Here is a 19,811-nt window from a genome sequence, read left to right as displayed (position 1 = left end):
TCCTAGTTCTTTTGCTCGTGCTAGTGCTAGTGCTAGTGCTAGTGCTAGTCAATCACATACTGAGACAGAGTCCCACACCAACCTATTGCAGCCTAAAGTGCGGAAAAACAGAATGGATAGTTACTTTGTGCCCCACACTACTCCTAGTTCCCAACCCACGCTTGAGGGCATGGATTTGAACAAGGAGATTCATGATGCTACTAGAAAGGAGATATGCAAATTTTGGTACTTTTGCAACATTCCATTTATTACAGCCAGGTAATTGATTCTTTTTTCTTTGTTTTTTTTAAAGTTAAAATTAAAAGTAAAAGTAAAACTTTAATTATATCTACTTGTTTTATAATTTGAGTCTTTGACATCTAAATTTTTATTTGTGACAGGGCTCCTTATTGGCAGAACATGATAGATGCAGTTGCTATTTGTGGTTCGGGATTTAAAGCTCCAACTGAGGCTGAGTTGAGCAGATACCTCTTGGATGAGATGGTAGAGGACATGAGGGCTGAGCTCAAGGAGAACCGAAAGGAGTGGATTGCAAAAGGTTGCACCATCATGACTGATGGTTGGACAGATAGGAGGAATAGAACACTCCTCAATTTTCTTGTATCCTATGGAGGTGATTGATCATTCTACTTTCCTACATACATAATTGTAAATTTTGATTTTTTGAATGCTAATTTGTTGATGATCCATTTAATATTCTAATTCATTGTTTTGTTACTTTTAGGATATACCATGTTCATCAAATCCATCGATGCTTCCGCACATGTAAAAAATACCACATACTTTGTGAGGCTATTGAGAAAGTCATAGCAGAGGTGGGAGAACAAAATGTGATCCAGGTGGTGACGGACAATGCAGCAAGTTATGTTGCTGCAGGTAAACTTTTATCTTTGCAAGTTTTCAAAATAAATTTATTTGAATTTTGAAATTTGAATTTCTAATTGACTTAAAATTGTTGTAGGTAAACTTTTGATGGAGAGGCACCCCACCATATTTTGGTCCCCTTGTGCGGCACACTGCATTCACCTCATGTTGGAGGAAATTGGCAAACTTGAGTTTGTCAAGTCATGTGTGGAAAGGGCAAAAAAACATATGCAAATTCATTTATAATCATTCATTTGTCCTTAGCACAATGAGGAAGTACACAGAAGGCAAGGAGTTAGCTCGCCTAGGTATCACGAGGTTTGCCTCGAATTTCATCACCCTGCAGTCCTTGTTGACATCAAGGGATGAATTGAGGAGCATGTTTGTTGGGCGGACTGGATTTCCTCTTCCTATGCTACGACCACTGCAAGGATAGATGTGGCGGATTGCATATTTGATGAGGATGGCTTTTGGAACCCGCTAGAGAAATCCTGAAGGTAAATTTATTGCAATTTAACATTTAGTATTTTACTTTTACTTTAAGTTATATTATTTTATATTTAAGTTTTGACTCAAATTTTTTGTTTTACTTTATATGTAGGTCACTGAGCCCCTTGTAGCTTTGCTACGAACTGCTGATAGGGAGAAGCCCTCTATGGGCTACATTTATGAGGGCATGGAGAGGTATGGCCCTATTTGGGACATCATCGATAGGAGATGGCAGAATCAGCTCCATCGACCCATCCATGCAGCAGCTTACTTTCTAAATCCGGCATTTCGTTTCCGTCCTGAGTTCAAGGCAGATGCAAAGGTTCTCACTGGCTTATACACAGTGATTCAGAGGTTGAGTAGCGATGAAGATAGCGCTACTGCGATTGTTGAGCTAGACCAGTTCAACAATAAAGAGGGGCCACTTTTCTTTGGCAGGATGGCCATAAATGCTCAAACAACACTACAGCCAGGTAAAAATTAAATAATATATTCAATGTTCATGAATCTAGATTCTAAACTTAAAGTTGATTATGTAATTTTAGAGTTAACTTGTAATTTGTAAATGAGACTAATTGTTTCTATTTTCCCTTATTGCAGATAGATGGTGGAAAATGTTTGGGGCCACAACCCCAAAACTTCAAAAAATTGCCATCCGTATTCCGAGTCAACCAAGCAGCGCTTCTGGATGTGAGCGCAATTGGTCCATGTTCGAGCACATCCATTCGAAGAGGAGAAACAGGTTGACAGTGCAGAAGTTGAATGATATTGTCTTTGTTCATTACAACCTCCGTCTTAGGCTCAAACAGATTTTGGGCACTGACTCCTCTCCGATCATTCTGGAGGAGATTGATCCAAAATCAGAGTGGCTCACAAAGGTTGTGGATCCAGTCTTCACTGAGGAAGACCGTGCGTGGGTTGACCAGGTGGATATAGAGGCTGAGGCAGCTAGAGCACGTTCTTCAGGCATTGGTAGACGCACACGTGCACACACAGGCACAGGCCCTAGTGACATTCGTGAGCCCATCTTACATGCAGGAGATATGGCTCGGCAGTCCTCTAGGACCTACATTAGACGCCTTGCTACTAGGCAGACTGGATACTCTGAGGCTGAGGCTGAGGCTGCCGCCGAGCTTCAGGATGATGTTGAGGATGATGATGATGACTATGAGTCTTAGGCTTGAGCTGGAGCCTTGTTTTTATATTTTGTTTACAGATATTGATATTGAATCATTGATAGACCTATGTTTCAAACTTTCATGGATCTTCATCTTAGATTCTTACATACATTTATGATTTGATGTCTTATGGATCATCTTACATACATTCTATGATTTAAATCATTATGATCATTTGATTTCTATTTACTTCAGCTAGCCTACAATTTACATTTTAGATAACATAGTTACGTATGTGATGGATTTTATGTTCCATGTTTATGTATGTTAAGTTTTAACTTCTATTTGATGATGTTATAGTGTGTTTAAGTTATATTCAATAAAGGGTGCATGAAATAAGTTTTAAATTGTTAAAATCTTTAAATTTAAAGGGTTTTTTCAAATTTGCTGATTCATCGCCGATTCATTGCCGATTCACGATTCGATTCGGCCTTGCCGATTCCGATCCGATTCTGATTCTTGTTACTTTGATTTTAATATTTAACCTTACCCTTGGTAAAAACCAAACTTTACCCCAAGCTCTTTGAAAAATCTATAAATACAAGGCATTTCTAGAGCAAAATGTTCAATTTTTTAGGCATTGGCATTATAGTTCATTGTTGAGAGAAGTATATGCATTATTATTATCATTGTTATCATTACCATTTTTAGGATCTATATTTGTAGAGCAATCTCATATCTATACTTTGTTATTGTAGTTCGTAGTTTCATCTGCAGGTTCATGTTAATTTGTGTATTCATGCTAGTGTTGCATCATTTCATGTTAGTCATACAATATCCCACTCTAGGATGTCACCAAGATGCCTGATCTAAGAGCAAATTAGCCATCATAGTTAGGGAGAGATGAGATGTTCTTGAGTTGAGAGAGTTGTTTCATTTATATTTGCTACATATCCCTTAGATTAACTCACTCTCACACACTCAAATTAAAGTCTCATGAATACACAATTTTCCACTGTGTACAGGTGTAACTGAACTTTAAATATCATGGTACTTGGTGTAGGTTTTATCTTAGTCCTAGTATCATACATTCCAATTATTGTTGTGTTGTAATATGTCATGCATTCCAAATATTGAAAAGTATTTGATTGCTTTTGCTCTATGTGACAAGTATACGAAGGATGCTCATGCTTGGTGGTACCTTAATGGCCATACATCACCCCACCTCCAAACTCTTGCAATCAAAATCTTATCACAAGTTCTTTCATTTTTATTGCACCCTCTAAATTTTTATTTATATTGTTTACTTGTAAAAATTACAAAAAATATTAACTTTAATTTGATTGACAATTTTTTATGACTCTCCCTTTGTTTCAATAGGTTGCTAGTTCCTCTTCATCTGAGTGAAATTCAAATTGTTGGAAATAACAATGGGGAACTGAATACTAAGAGGGGGGTTGAATCAGCACTTCAAAACTTTAACCAATAAAACATTCACCACACATCCATCTCTCAATATGCATGTAAGCTGAAATCGCTAACTAAGCATGTTCATCCATAGCAGGAAACAAATAACACATATGACACAAGATATTTGGTTACCTAGAAAACCTCCAATGAGAAGGTAAAACTAGGGTGGGGATGACACCCACAAATCTTCACTACTACAGTTGTAAAGTGTATCCAATTAAGGTTACAATAACTTTGATCATAAACTATGATCTACCCTGTGAAAGGTTTGCCCTGTTAAAAGCTTACAAAGACTGTTAAATCTCACCCTGCTAAAGGATTTCAACACCTTGCTAAAAGTGTGTCTAGTTAAAGGACTTCAACTTACAATAAAGTAAACACCCTATTAAAGGATTTACAAAAGCCTATTAAGACTACTCTGTTAAGAGATTTGACTGATTCACCTGTTAGAATGTTTCAGCATTGATCCTTCAATTAGCACTGGTTTGCTAGATATCAGATCTCCTCTTTCCAAGTATATCCTTGATCCTCCTGATCAAATATGTCTCCTCTATTCTCTAACTGCTCTACTCTATTCTCTATAACTGATTATGCAATTCATATCTCTGTCATAACCTTCATAATCACCATGAATGCTATGCCTCTACACATGCAAACCTCTTCAATCACACACAAACTCTTTAGGTTTTGCCCTCCTTAAGAAGACTTAGGTGACTCAAGGTTAGGTAGGGATCAATGATTGTGATTCATCCATTTTGCCGCTTAATTCATCCCTTTATCTAATTGGTTGCATGTTCTGCATAGAGATTCTTAATATTCCTTCATATATATCTTCTAGAATCATAAAACAATCCTTAAATTGGCCCAAAAACGGTTTACATAGGAGTTTGTGCCATTACAAACAACTATGTCCAAAACTGTTCACTCAACACTTGAAACGTATGATGCTCGGCATCCACTATATCCTTAATGTTGGAACTTGGCCTCTGAATGACTCGGCACTCACTATTTACTCAGCATCTGAATCACTCGGCATGTATTAGCTTGCTCGTCATCGAGTGACTCGTCACTAACTATCTACTCAGCACATACTATATATTTTGCTCCGCATGCATTATCTGACATCTTATGCTCGGCATGCACTAAGTTTTGTTAAGTAATGACTTAAGTGTATTGTCACTCGTATGTCAAAACCAAAATGAGATCAACAGTACATACTCCTTCATTCACTTGGTAAAACGCAATCAAGTGGCAACAAGGCAGAAGAACTAGTCTATGTGCATTCCAACTTATGCCTTCTTACTCATAGTCAAAATGAGTAGAAGGAAGGGGGCATAAAGTTTTGGGATAAAGATCCAGAGAGAACTGATTTGGACTTTTGAGTTGCATCACAATCTTTACTGGATGTGCAGACAAATAGCAACTTTTCTTCTAGTGCAAGTGGTTGTGGGGTTGCATGAGATCCTAATCTACATACATCATCTGATGTCAATGATGATGCTCATATTGGTGTTGATGAACTTATATGATGCATAATTAGTACTACTAGAGTAACTACCAGATGTGTTATTTTAATGTTGAGCCAATAAACAATTGATTTCAATTCAATAAATCTATCATAAAATTCAAGTTTTGACATACTGATAACAAATTAGTATTGTCATATTTTGAGTTTGTAATATTAATTAAAGTTCTGAGTTTTATTTATCATGCATGATATGTAGTATTCTAAATTTTGAAGGCTGCAAATATTTATATAGTTATGATTTTAAATTTTTATTGTTTTTCTTTATTAGCGTACCCAAACATACCCAACCTCCCCAAAAAAGTGGGTCGTACCAGCATACCCGTACTCGGCAACTTGATTTTTATGGAAAGAAAATACAAAACCCTTCCATATTTTTTTGTGGAGTACAATCAATTAACCCAAAAGACCATGATAAAAGCCCTCACACTGCAAAAAACAGGTCCCAGTGGCAGCAAGCAAAACAACTCACCACAAAAACCTACATGCAGCAAAACACCAGACTTCGCTGGTAAAATATCACAAAAAGTGACCAAACTTCATCATGCAGTGAAACAAGAAAAAACTTCATGCAGAAAACAGCAAATGCAAGCAACATGCAACTCACATGATCCTCAGGCTCCCATGTGGGAAGTAGACTCAAACCCACTCTAGTACCATGTTATAAAACGTGATAGTTTGATATTTCGATATTAAACAATGGAGATTCAATCTCCTTAAATAGAGGAATTAAGAACAAAGAGTTTCCTAAAAACAAACAAACAAACAGAATAGAAACACCTAAAAGGACCATTATAGAAACATTATAATATTTGATAATGGCAAGGGGAAATACTATGAATTATGTCTACACAAATACACTCAAGTAGATCAATTTGTCACAAGCTGACACAAGAAATATGTTTAAGTAATTTGCATGCATCCTATGCTTAGCTGTGGAACTCCAGTCTTTCTGCCCAATTTTACTGTAACATTCAAGTGGGGTTGATTTTACTATAGACTGCGTATCTTTGCTGCAATCTTTCATCCTCTCGTATTAAAGTGTGAGAAACAAATCCATATCCTGGTGGCTAGAACATTTGCTTCTATTTGATCATTTGAAGCCAAAATTTCAAAGTCAAGATCCAAATGAGAAAGTTTAAAGCTAGAAAATGATGAATTCACAACATGCTGCACATTTGACATGAAAATCTTTTGTATCAAGCAAAATCAGCATATAATTTTTAAGATACAACAGATTGTTCAAAATAACATGTTAATTTTACCTTGCAAGAAGATTTTTCTGTGTATTGAGATTGTAAAAGAGCCAACAAGACTACCAGCCTCATACTGCAAGGCACTGCAAATGACATCTCAAATATCAAAAGCTTTTAAACAAGTTACAGTATGCTTAAGTTTTTAACTAACTTTGACAGTGGTAGTTGTGCATTTTATGAAGTATGCAGTCACCTTTCATGTAGCTTTGAACTAACCGTGCTGGAAATTTATATTCTGCTGTTGAATTACTAGAATCAAATTGAGCACATTTGATAGTTTCTATATCTGTGGCTATACCAGAGGAAGCTTCAGCCTTGCCATGGAAAGATCTACTCACTTCCAACCCAATGTTGACTGGATCATGCAAGCTAATTTTTGCAAGATTATTAACTTGGTCATTCAAAGTTGCAGACAATAGCAAGTTCTGAATCCGATACTCATCATTAGAAGGATCATAATTAGCTGTCTTCTTATTCCCATATCCACGTTGCCCTGATTCCAACAGGGTCAATATCTTTGCTATGTCTTTACCAAATCCTAGGTCCAGAAGTCTGGTTCAAACAAAATATATATTTGAAATGACAACCAGCTTGAAATATAGAAAATTAATTGTCAAAAGGAATGATAACTCAAAACTTATTAATACAAACACTCTTAGGAAATAAAACATGGGATCGCATCAAAAAAACATTATTGCTACCAATATATACACATGCTTCACCTATAAATAAGAGTTTTAAAAGGAAAAAATTAGCAAACATCTAGAACTATAATTAACTGTATACTCAAACAAGAAGTATTAGCACGCACCTGTCTGCTTCATCAAACACTAACCAGCGAAGGCAACTGTGAGAAAAAGAAGAAGTGTTCTTTAAGTGGTCCAAAAGCCGTCCAGGAGTAGCAATTAGAAAAGTTATTCCTAAAATTGGAGAATATGTTAAATATCAGAAAATTTTCCATTTCTCATAAGTTCTAGGCAATCGCCTGTGAAAGAACAAAACAATATTAAGTTTGCAAGTTTTATATATATATACTGTCACAAGGTTTGAGTTCGAGTTCGTGTTCAACCACAATAAAATTTGGATGAAATTTGACGACAAAAATAATTCAGAAAAAAAATTGTTATTAAGTTTGCCTTATATAATTGTTTTTTTCAAAATATTTAATAATTTTAAATTATGAAAATAAATAATATTATACTAAATTAAAAAAAAAAAAAAAATTAATTTCAGAGTACTAATAAATTTCAATTGTTAAGTTAAATATTTCAATTTTTTTATTTTAAATTAAATAATTTAAATTTCCAAATTTTATATAATTGTAATTTATAATCTACCAAATGTTTTAATTTACCAAAAATTTCAGACTTATCAAATGTTGGTTTACAATATTAAAAAAGAATAATATTAAATTGAAAATAAAGTAATACCTACAAATATAATTAAAAAGTTAAATGCGTAGATTAAATATTAAAAAAGACCATTTGTTATCACTTTGATAATGTGCCTTTCCATCATTAGGAAAGAAGAGCTTCCGTTTGATAGCGACCTAGAAATTTGATGAATTAAAAAAGGACTGATAGGACTCGCGTCAACACACAGGCTTCGAATGGTTGTTACAGTCTTCCAACGATTGAAATGGTTGGTTGTTAGACGCATCCAAATACTCTTATTTTGCACTCAGCTAACTCACGATTTCTTCAACTCCACATTTCTCCTTGGTCTCACTCAACATTACGCACTAATGGTGAAAAACTCTGATTAGAAACCCTAATAAGAAATGCTCGTCATTTTTTGAATGAATTTCAAACCAATTTTTACGATTTTTATGTAGGAATTTAAGGTTCACCGAATTTTGAACTTCGTGGCCAAAATTTGGCGAACCTTGTGACTTAATGTGCTAGACTTGGATAAAGTCCAGGCTTGGGACTAACATTTTAACATGCCTTGCAATTTTGTCCTTTGGGAACATGGTTACAAAGATAAAACATCCCTGAGCCACCCCAACTGATCCTACAATGATCTTCCCAAATAAGGCTTGCCAACCACCCCCAGAATGTCCAATAAATTTTTTGAAAGACACAAATTACTTGATATATCCAAAATGCCCTCTAGATTTATTGTTCTAGGGGCATCTGGGCATCCCCCGAAAATTGAGTCACCCATCCTTGTGATAATTCAGAGTACATGTATATTTATGTCACTTTTTAAAAAATTGAAGTTCAGGACAAGATATTTGTATGGAACCTTTGGTTTCATAACAATTTTAGATTACCTTCTAGGAAAAATGTTGCTAAAAGAACTTTAAATGTTATAGGTAATAGTACAAGGTGTGTCTCCTTAATAGCAATATGGGACCTAAAACTAGTTCTTTGAAAGATCATTGCATTCTCTCAATTATAAACAAGCGGTGAGGAATTTAAAGACTAATTATTTGTGGCATTTTCTACATACATTGTAGATCATATGTTTAACTTTTTTGAAACTTTCAAAAAATTTGAATCATATTTGATCAATTTTTAGAACTCTTATTATAGTTTTATAACTTTTAGTAAGTTGTTCGTTCTAGTTCAAATTCAAGGATTCTGTTCATGTGAGTTTTGTTCCACTAAATATGCAAGATGAAACACTTGATGTTATAGAATGAAACACCAAATATCAAACCCTCTCTTAAATAAGGAATATCATTTGCTAAACAATGAATATGGATTGTGTAATCAACTGAGACAAACCCAAGGTTCCTTCTTATTGTGGACTTACCTCAATTTTGTGATATGGTATGATGGATACCACAAAAGGACTTATGTTGTTCAATCAATGCATATCAGCTATTTCAACTTCTACCAACAAGAAGTTGCTAAGGGATAAAGGGTTCAAAAACCTATTCTACTCCTAGAATGCAAGAGACTATGAATGTATTTGAGACTCTAGTAGACATAGTTTAGCCATCAACATCAACAATGCTAGTCTCCTAAGGTAAATGTGAGATGTTCAAATTATAAGTAATCCAATAACACCATCCATCGATGATTATTAATGTGCAGGAAAGAGTCAAAGTTAAGCTTATGAATATGCCAGTTGACCACGCAAGGCAAACTGGCAATCTGCAAGCAACTAGTGGTATGGTCTACACGAGTTCAACAAAGATGCATCCACCATATCGTCCACTCAACTAAACACTACTTTTAATCAACATGAAATGAAATCCTAATCTAAGTGAGAAAATGAAGAAACCACGCAGTACTCCAAGGATTGAAGTAATCCACCATGATGACCAACAATAAATTAGCACTTACTTTGATAGCATTATGGCTAAAATTTGAATAAGTCTCTCCCTTTACAAATGAGAAGAGTGGGATTTTTATAGGAGCCCCAAATACAATGAACAAAAAAAGATTAAATCAAAAACAATGTCTCAGATTTACTCAAAGAAAACCCTAATTAGGACTGCTACAAACATTAAATGCATCTCCAATAAGAATGAAGAACCATAAAATGAGCTAATGAAAAAATTCAAGGGCATGAGGACCAATGAGAAAAAAAGAGTTCCTTAGTCATCATATAGTTTATCATCTAGAAGATATTCCTTTCTCCTTCTCCTTAGCAAATTCCATGAACTTGAACATAAGTGCATCAAGATCATCCATAGCAATGCTGAGCAAGCTGCTATGTTGTAGTTTATGTAAAATTTCCAGCATAGATCTAACTAAGAAAATAAAAACAAGAGCATTGCACATAATAAGGAATATTACAGAGCAAATAGAGCAGAGAAAACAGAGTATTCAAACTCATCTTATTCCATAAAAATTGCTTGATTACAATGTTAAAAACTACTATATATAACAGCAGCATATAGGGCAAGGATAAGCAGCATATCCATTCATTATGCAATTACAAACTGAACGTGACTAGGAGAAGAAGCGGTGATCCAAAAATCATGGATCAGAACTTGAACAATCTTGGAAGGTGAATCATGCCAATCTCAGTAAAACCAGCACTTAACTGATTGTCACCGTAAAACTGCATTGGAATTATTATGCGCTCTAACACCCCCTCAATTCCAACTAAGGAAAATGATAACTAAAGAAAGAAAAGATGCAGCTAAAAATCTTGTGACAAGAAAATTGTAGATAATTGTCTATAACAATCGCCATAGTGCTAATGAAGAACATTATTCTAAACCGAGATGATGATCAGGATCAATCTACATGAGTGCCCAACATAAGACTACACAAACAATGAGCAGATGGCAAACAAAGGCAAAACATCTGTTAATCAAATCGAAGATACAATAGATAGTAATTTGCATAGCTCCCTCAAATAGAGAATAGATGGCAAACAAAGGCAAAACATTTATCTGTCAAGGATGCAAATGACACATAAATCGGTACAAGTGACCCTAACGACACTACTCAACCATGCAAGAATTATTGATGATTGAAAATACAGGTGCCAATCATCTATAAATCTGATCAACTATGGAAAAAAAGGAAGCATTCGCACCAATAGGCATGACAAGTCCACTAAAACAAGTGTCACTAAAGAGAAAAAGAAGATGAGATCCTTGCGAAGAGAGCATGATCTTGGCCTATCTCAGATGTAGAATCAGGTCCAACCTCTGTTGCCATGACTTTTCAATACAAGCCTCTGCTTCTGAGCCTAAGCAAAACTAGAGGCTTCCATTTGAAATAATTGCATGACATAAGAACAGAAAAGATTGAAAACTTCATTCTTTCAAGCTCTAATCTGTCACACTTTCAAACAAAAACTCACATTTACTTTCCAGCAACTAGGCTCTGATACCATGTAAAATTTGCCACATAGATCTAACTAGGAAAATAAAAACAAGAGCATTGCACATAATAAGAAATATTATAGAGCAAAGAAAACAAAGTATAAAAAAATCATCTTATTCCATAAAATTAGCTTGATTACAATGTTAAAAACTGCTGCATATAACAGCAGCAGATAGGGCAAGGATAAGCAGCATATCCATTCATTATGCAATTACAAACTGGTTGTGACTAGGAGAAGAAGCGGGCTCGAAAATTTATGGATCAAAACTTGAACAATCTTGGCATGCAAATCATGCCAATCTCAGTAAAACCAACACTTAACTGATTGTCTCCGTAAAACTGCATTGGAATTCATGTGCTCTAGCAGTTTAATCACCTCTAGTCTCTCCATGTTGGTATCAAGTATGTTGTCCCAATTTGAAGGATGCTTCTGTAGAAAATTGATGGAAATCATGAGAGAATACCATCCAACTGACTCTTCTTATAGGATTCCATATCCCTTAAGTAAACTAATTGAGATTTAACCAATGAGAAAATAATGTGTTCCACATGTCCACTTGAGAATGACTATGATTGGGTGATCTTGGACCATCAACGTGGAGCTCTCTGATTGGTTGAATGATAACTAGAGGCAAACAAAGAATAGATGGCCCTAATGACACTTATCAACCATGCAAGAATTATTGATGATTGAAAATACAGGTACCAAATGTCTATAAATCTGATCAACTATGGAAGCAAAGGAAGCATTTGCACCAATAGGCATTGACAGGTCCACTAAAACAGGTGTCAATAAAGAGAAAAAGAAGACAAGATCCTTGCGAAGAGAGCATGATCTTGGCCTATCTCAGATGTAGAATCTAGTCCAACCTCTATTGCCATGACTTTTTGATACAAGCCTTTGCTTCTGAGCCTCAACAGAATTGGTGGCTTCCATTCGAAATAATCGCATGACATAAGAACAGAAAAGATTGAAAACTCCATTCTTTCAAGCTCTGATCCGTCACACTTGCAAACAAAACTCACATTTATTTTCTAGCAACTAGGCTCTGATACCATGTAAAATTTCCCGCATACATCTAACTAGGAAAATAAAAAAAGAGCATTGCACATTATAAGAAATATTACAGAGCAAATAGAGCAGAGAAAACAGAGTATAAAAAAATCATCTTATTCCATAAAAATAGCTTGATTACAATATTAAAAACTGCTGTATATAACAGCAGCAGATAGGGCAAGGATAAGCAGCATATCCATTCATTATGCAATTACAAACTGGTCGTGACTAGGAGAAGAAGCGGTGATCGAAAATTTATGGATCAGAACTTAAACGTGTAAAATTTATAAATCTCAATTTTCTAAATCTTGTTAAGATACTGTTATTTTATTTCTGAATGTTTATTGATGATTTTAAATAATGTATTGAAACTGTGTATATATATATATATATCTCTGATTTTATGTGTTATGATCTGCAAGTGTGAGAGTACGATTTCCACTGTAATTGATCTACTTCACACTGCAGATCATAACATATATATATCAAGTTAAGGGCACAGTGAGAAGACATGATGAAAGGTCACGTACCAATAACCCAATGACCAAGAGTCGGTTCACAAAGGTTTGAAACGGAAAGCAAGATTAGTTAGCATTCCTTTGTCAATGCTATGCACCATGTAAAGTAATCAGCGGTATTTACATAAGTACATTTGTCATCGATGGTATAAGGTAATACTGATTTACGTGTGCATTATATGAATCGCAGAATATAATAATTATGTGCTATCGGCATTAGTGATTACATTACATTATATAAGTGTTTTAGTCTACTCTTGAGTATATATATATGTATATATAATATTATATATATATATATGATAATAGTAATAATGAGACATATATATATATATATATAATATTATATGTATATATAGATATGACTACTGTAATCAGTTATGCAAAATTTATTTTAGGATAGTAATGAAAAAATACAGATTCAATTTCTCACAAGCTAACATTCTTAACAAAACGATCTTGGCATTTGAATCATGCCAATTTTAGTAAAACCAACACTACTGATTGTCACCGTAAAACTGCGTTGGAATTCATGCGCTCTAGCAATTTAATCACCTCTAGTCTCTCCATGCTGGTATCAAGTATGTTGTCCCAATCTGAAGTATGCTTTTGTAGATAATTGATGGAAATCATGAGAGAGAAAACCATCCAACTGGCTCTTCGTAATGGATTCCATATCCCTTAAGTAAACTAATTTTCGCTGCCAAAATCATTATGATTGGTAGCAAACATCATTATGTGGGTAATGAAAAAAATGCATTCCAAATCAAATTGAGGTTTAACCAAAGAGTAAATAATGTGTTCCACATGTCCACTCAAGAATGACTATGATTGGGTGATCTTGGACCATCAACTTGGAGCTCTCTGATTGGTTGAATGATAACTAGAAGCCATCTCAGCTTGCTCATCTTTGATCCTTGTTTCAAATTTGTTTCTACGTTCCCTTTCTTTAGGAAATTCTCTCATTGAATTGTTCTTGATATCTCAATTTTCTTGAAGTGACGTAATTTCCTCTATTGACCATGGACATGTAAACCTTCATGTACTTGAACCTTTGATGATGGTAATCCTTCTTTATTTGTAGATTTGTTCCTCCTTAGTGTTGATGTGAGTCTTATTCCACTATAACAGAGTCAAATACTCAGGGAAACACCAAATGCTCAATTCTCTCTTAAATAAGGTCATCTCTCATGTTAAGCTTGCAAAGTAAGATCATGTAATGGCTTCAAGGTTCTCTTCAATTGTGGATACTTGCTTAGTGAAATAATGTGATTTGTTGGTAACTTAGTTACCGGATTCGTAGGTTGGATCCGGATTCATATCCGATCCAGATCCAAATCTGTGGCTGGATTCATCCGGATTCGTTTGGATTTCTTTGTTTTTTTTGAAATTTTTTTGTTTTAATTTTTTTTTTTTTTTAGTTTTTTTCGATTATTTTCTTATAATCGTTATGGATTTGATCCATAGATTCATACTATGAGATGATTTAGAATCATAGATTCCTACTTTAAAATGATTTAGTTTTAGAATTATGTATATTTCTCTCATTTTTTAGTATATATAATGCATATATATATATATATATATATACACAAATCCTCCACGAATCATAATTGGGAAAAAAAAATCATGAATCCGCGGATCCGATTCATGTGCCCGAATCGGATTAGTTTCATGAATCGGTAACTAAGGTTGGTAATCACCAAGGGGGCACACGTTATTCATTTAATGGATATCAACTACATGCACTTCTAAGGATTTACCTTCATGTTGTTTGTTGAAAACGTGGATGAATGCAAGGAAGCAAGGATGAACTTGAACTCTACTAGATGTAGCTTTATCAACGACTTTATCCACCTAGTACAAGCTTTTAGGATATACTCGTGTAGCTTTTAAGGTATGCTAGTACAATTCACTAGCTCACCACACAAGGCACTCCTAACATTCACTAGCTGGTGGCCCTAGTTTACATCGAATCAAATAAGTACATCCATAATTACTTTCAACCAACTCAACTACTACAACATAAAATGAAATCTAATCCAAGTGAGGATTGACGAAACTGGACAACACTCCAAGTCAACATTAAGTGATCCACCATGAAGATGAACAATGATTTATTAATCACCTTGGTGGCATTATGGGAATAATTTGATCAAGTATCTCCCTTAGCTAACTTATTCTACTCTAGCCTTCTCCTCTTCTCTTCTCCTACAATCTAATGTATTACAAATGAGAAGGCCTTGGCCTTTTATAGGTAATTAATTACAATGAAGGGTCAAGATCAATGGCCAACATTTATCCCTAACCCAAATTAAGGTTGGCACATTATCAACCAATTACATTAAAGCAACATTATGTGGGCCAATAAGAAAATCTCAATACTTTTGGTAGCCAATGAGAAAATGGTACATTTGGCATAACATGATTGACTTTGTATAAACTTGAATTTTCTAAGAGGTCGAAGACAACTAGGTGTCACCTCAACATCCTTATGTAGACTTGATTCATATTTTGATAAAGAGAAAATATCTCTCCATACTCAAAAATTTTAAGCCTTCAATAGTGATGGCATATTCCCAAATTGCTTCATCTTCTCAAAATTTCACCATCTATGTTCTTGGAAATATTCTCACCATCATTAATTGAATTTGCATCTTGAACTTGTAGATTTAGTCTTCGTCTTCGAAATTTGTCTTTGGCAACCTGATTTGAGTCCTCTTTTGATAATATAAATTAAACTTCCTTCTCATTAGGAGTTTCAAGCTTAATCCTTGCGCTACCAGATAATTATGAATTGTCAATACTTGGTAGTTAGTCAAAGGGATAGGTAAGTGGAACGGTCATGGCGCTTGTCGTTGTAACCTTTCAACCCTTATATATGTTATGTATTTGCATCCGAGAGACATGATATCATATCAAATGAGAGTCATGGTTGGGATTGATGTAATTGTTGATATACCTAGTGCAGACATTATAAGCATTTGATAATTTTTTTAAGATGCTTGTGAGTTTTCTGAAACATTGTGTTTTGTGCTCTATGTTCTGTGTTATTTTGTTATGTTATTAGTTATTCTCATATGTATTAACTGAGTCCCTATAGGGAAAACATTTGGCACAGTTGCCTATACAAATCTAGGAGTGAGGAGAGAAGTGCATGGCGAACGAAAAATAATGTGCCAACTAATAAGTGGAGGTAGTCGTAGTGAAGACAACTTTTTTCAAGAGTTATTCAAAAGAAAGAGAGCATTGATGTCACACTTTGTATCCATATTGCAAGCATCAATAGAGACCCACTTGCTAAGGGAAGCGACAAAGGAAGAAGTCCCTAAGAGCATAGTGTGAAGTTCCATTAGAGTAAGTCTCGTGGTTGACCAATTAATGAGTTGTCTTTCACATCTCTTGGAAAAAAACTTTACTAGCCCTACAAAACTCATAGGAAGAGATCAACAAGGAGAACAGATGCCAACAAATCCTCCTAAGGTACAAGGAAACAGATGAAAGGAAGCAAAGGAGCACAACAAGAATAGAAGGCAAAGAAGCTTGTACGCTTGGGAGAAAAATAATTAATGCCAAACCTTCTAAACAAAGAAAGAGATCACGAGTAGATAAACGACTACAAGGCCATACAGAGAGCCTTCGAATTAGAAAAAGTAGAGTGTAGGTGAAGCCTAAGAAGACTTTCTAAGGGACAATCGGAAGAAGGGTTACCCGGAGGGAGCCAATGGGGCATCGTGATAACTGAACCAGCCAAAGGTGAAGGGTACACATAGAGTACGGAAGAAGGATACCGCACGAAAGTAAACGATGATGAGCAAATCAAAGAAACTAGAGGAACCTTAAGGAGGTAAAAGAAAATCGAGGGGAAGTATAGGAGACCAAGACAAGGACATAGAAGACACTAGTGCAGCCAAGAGTGTTAGAGGGACACAGGGGCAAAGTTGTTAGAACAACGCGTCCAGTTCTAATATGTCCAGTTTGGTAGCTCAAAACAACAAAACCATTAATGTCATTGAAACAAAAGTGGCCTAAATTCGCAAGGGATGAGAACGATCTTGTACGATACTACCGAAAGTGAAACAATTTCGTGGGCAATAGTGTAACCGACCATTACGAATGGGCTCAACAATTTCTAGAGACTTTGCATAAAGTGGCCATAGATTGGTACTCTAACATTGATAAAAAATATTAACTACGTGTGATGACTTGAAAAAGAATATCACAATGAATTCCAATTGCTTTTGAATGGCAATGAAATTGTGGTAGAGATATATAGACAAAGCAAGGAAAGAATAAGATTGTTAGAGTGTATGCTTGGTGACTAAAGAACTACTAAGAAAAATGGATAGTCAGCAAGCAAACCACTGTAAGAAAATGTCGTTCGCAGGACTCAAACCCTCCTAGAGGAACAAAATGAAAATTGATCCTCCAACATCGTACGCAAAGGAATACAAAGAGCCATGAACTTCGAAAGTGAGAACAAAACATCGAAGAAAAAGAAGGGCAAGTCATCAAATGATGACGACTGCTCAAGCAAAAGGAGCAATGAGGAGTCCAACAAGAAGGGACAAGCCCTTCAAAAAGATATGCATAGAGTGATGGAGTTCAAAGCAATGAAGCGCAACGCCGGTAAGAATGATGAGGGAATTCAGTTCACGGATTGCAAGGAGGGTCATACAAAGGGCACATGCCCAAATAAAGCATTTTGTGACATTTGCCGACTTGTAGCACATTTCACCAAGGAATGCCCATATAATATGAAAACACAAAGTCAACAAGTGTTTTTCACATAGGAGCAATCGTCTACATCCGCAATAGCGGGCACCTTTCAGTAGACAAACACAAATGCACCATCTAGCAAATACCAAAACAACCAGCAGAGAGACAAAAGTAACAATAGTAACAATAATAATAATACATCATCTTGTTTCTTATTTCATTGTAAACTATAATTATAAAGCGTTGCTAATTTGATAGGTAAACGTATAAGCTTCTTCCATGGTTGTAACGTTCATTTCCTTTTGCTGTAAGGTTTAACAATTCCATTCAATTACAACTTCCACCTGTGTAGTTATTCCAATTAGGAAAAAATATATATCCCCCTTAGCGTATGGTCAAAAATAACTCCCCCATGTTCATTCTGATCAATTTCATTCATAATTAGTTATTACTATTGTGATGTTCACTGCATCCTAATCTCCTTGATCAACGGAGGTAGACTCTACTTAATAGTTCACAATATATATTTAATGATTATTATTGAGCGGGTCCATATCTCCATCTAGCAATTCAACTTCTACATAGGCAATTCATATATGTTTATAGCTTAGTGTTGATTTCCTTGGATCACTACAAATGTAATGGCACTGCCATTGTGGTATGTGCTTTTCAAATGCAGATCCAAGTGTACATAAATAGGAGTAGAAGAGACATGTCTCTATGTTAATCAATATTTGTCATTAGACATTATTAACAACTATATATGTATATGTGTGTGTGTGTGTGTGTCTAATTGACAATAAATCAAATGCAATAATGTTTAAACAATAACCATAGGGGATAGAATCTGGATCAAATCAATCTGACTGAAGCTACAACATCAACACTCCCTCTTAGCTAGGGAGGATAAACACCATGGCCATATATTACCTAAATGTAATATAAGAATATCTTTGATCAGAAGATATTCAACATTTCGATATCATGAATATTGACCTCCAGAATATCAATTTGCATAAAATGTCAAAAATGTTCGCAAGGTATGTGCAAACATATTCTCATAATGATTACCATATGAACATACATGGTCTAATTAGGGAGCTTAATCCACCATGCAAGTAATATTCTATTATGATTTGCTTAGACATCATAAGATGTCCATCACAATAGAAGGTCGTGGTCTATTTAAGGAAATTAATCCACCATGCAAGATATCATCTATTATGATCTACTTAGACATCAAAAGATGTTTATCATAATAGATGGTCATGGTCTGTTTAAGGATCTTAATCCAACATGCAAGTTTACGATATATTATGATTTGTTTCAAACATCATAAAAATGTCTATCACAATAGAAGGTTAACTTATTGAAAGATCATCACCTTTCAATAACTTCTATAGATACAAGTGATAATCATTTGGAAGTTATCACTTCCTCATGATCTACGCAATGGATAGGCCCATTAAATCATACAGTCACATGTATGACACCAAAAGTTTATATTAAGTCAAAACTTCCTCTGATTCATCAATCTTCCGAGCTCCTTTACCTTAAAAGTGTCAGACTCCCTCTGAATCGGATATCAATCTCCCCTTTTCTGCAAGAACATACTTGAAGGAAAAGATCAAGGCAAATAGCTCTTGGAGTATTGAAATAAAAATAAGACAGAGACTAATTCTCTAGAATAATAAATTTCTCATAATAAGATCATTCCAATATAATATAGATAACTAATCTAATTTAAATATATGTTTTCAACAATAATATCCTATGTAAATTAAATAAATGGCCAAAACTTACCTACCAATATATTAATAAGGCATCTTAAACTATATTTATATATATTTAAATTTTATGAAGGGTTCAAACCTACGAGGCAACCCAACAAAGGCATGAGACCTGTAAGCTACCAACTAGTAAAGGACGCCACTGAAACGATTTAGGAACCCGATACAAGCACACTCGTGCTTGAAACAATATATTTCATAAAAATAAT

General features: G+C 34.9%; 1 protein-coding gene across 5 annotated transcripts in view; it reads right to left on the bottom strand.

Annotated features, from left to right (window-relative positions):
• Positions 1-19,811, bottom strand: part of LOC149572092 (DEAD-box ATP-dependent RNA helicase 17-like) — a 152,827-nt gene that overhangs the window by 70,247 nt on the left and 62,769 nt on the right. For all 5 annotated transcript variants that reach the window (XM_089813394.1, XM_089813395.1, XM_089813398.1 and 2 more), the window contains 3 exons: positions 7,534-7,642; positions 6,916-7,274; positions 6,732-6,805 (listed from right to left, as the gene is read on the bottom strand). In XM_089813394.1, the coding sequence (XP_089669520.1) occupies positions 6,732-6,805; positions 6,916-7,274; positions 7,534-7,642 (542 nt within the window). The remainder of the gene's footprint in view (positions 1-6,731; positions 6,806-6,915; positions 7,275-7,533; positions 7,643-19,811) is intronic.

The sequence above is a fragment of the Cupressus sempervirens genome, chromosome 2, assembly GCF_028749045.1.
Source record: "Cupressus sempervirens isolate cs-2001-9-10 chromosome 2, ASM2874904v1, whole genome shotgun sequence".
NCBI lineage: Eukaryota > Viridiplantae > Streptophyta > Pinopsida > Cupressales > Cupressaceae > Cupressus > Cupressus sempervirens.
This window is presented reverse-complemented; position numbering and strand designations above follow the sequence as displayed.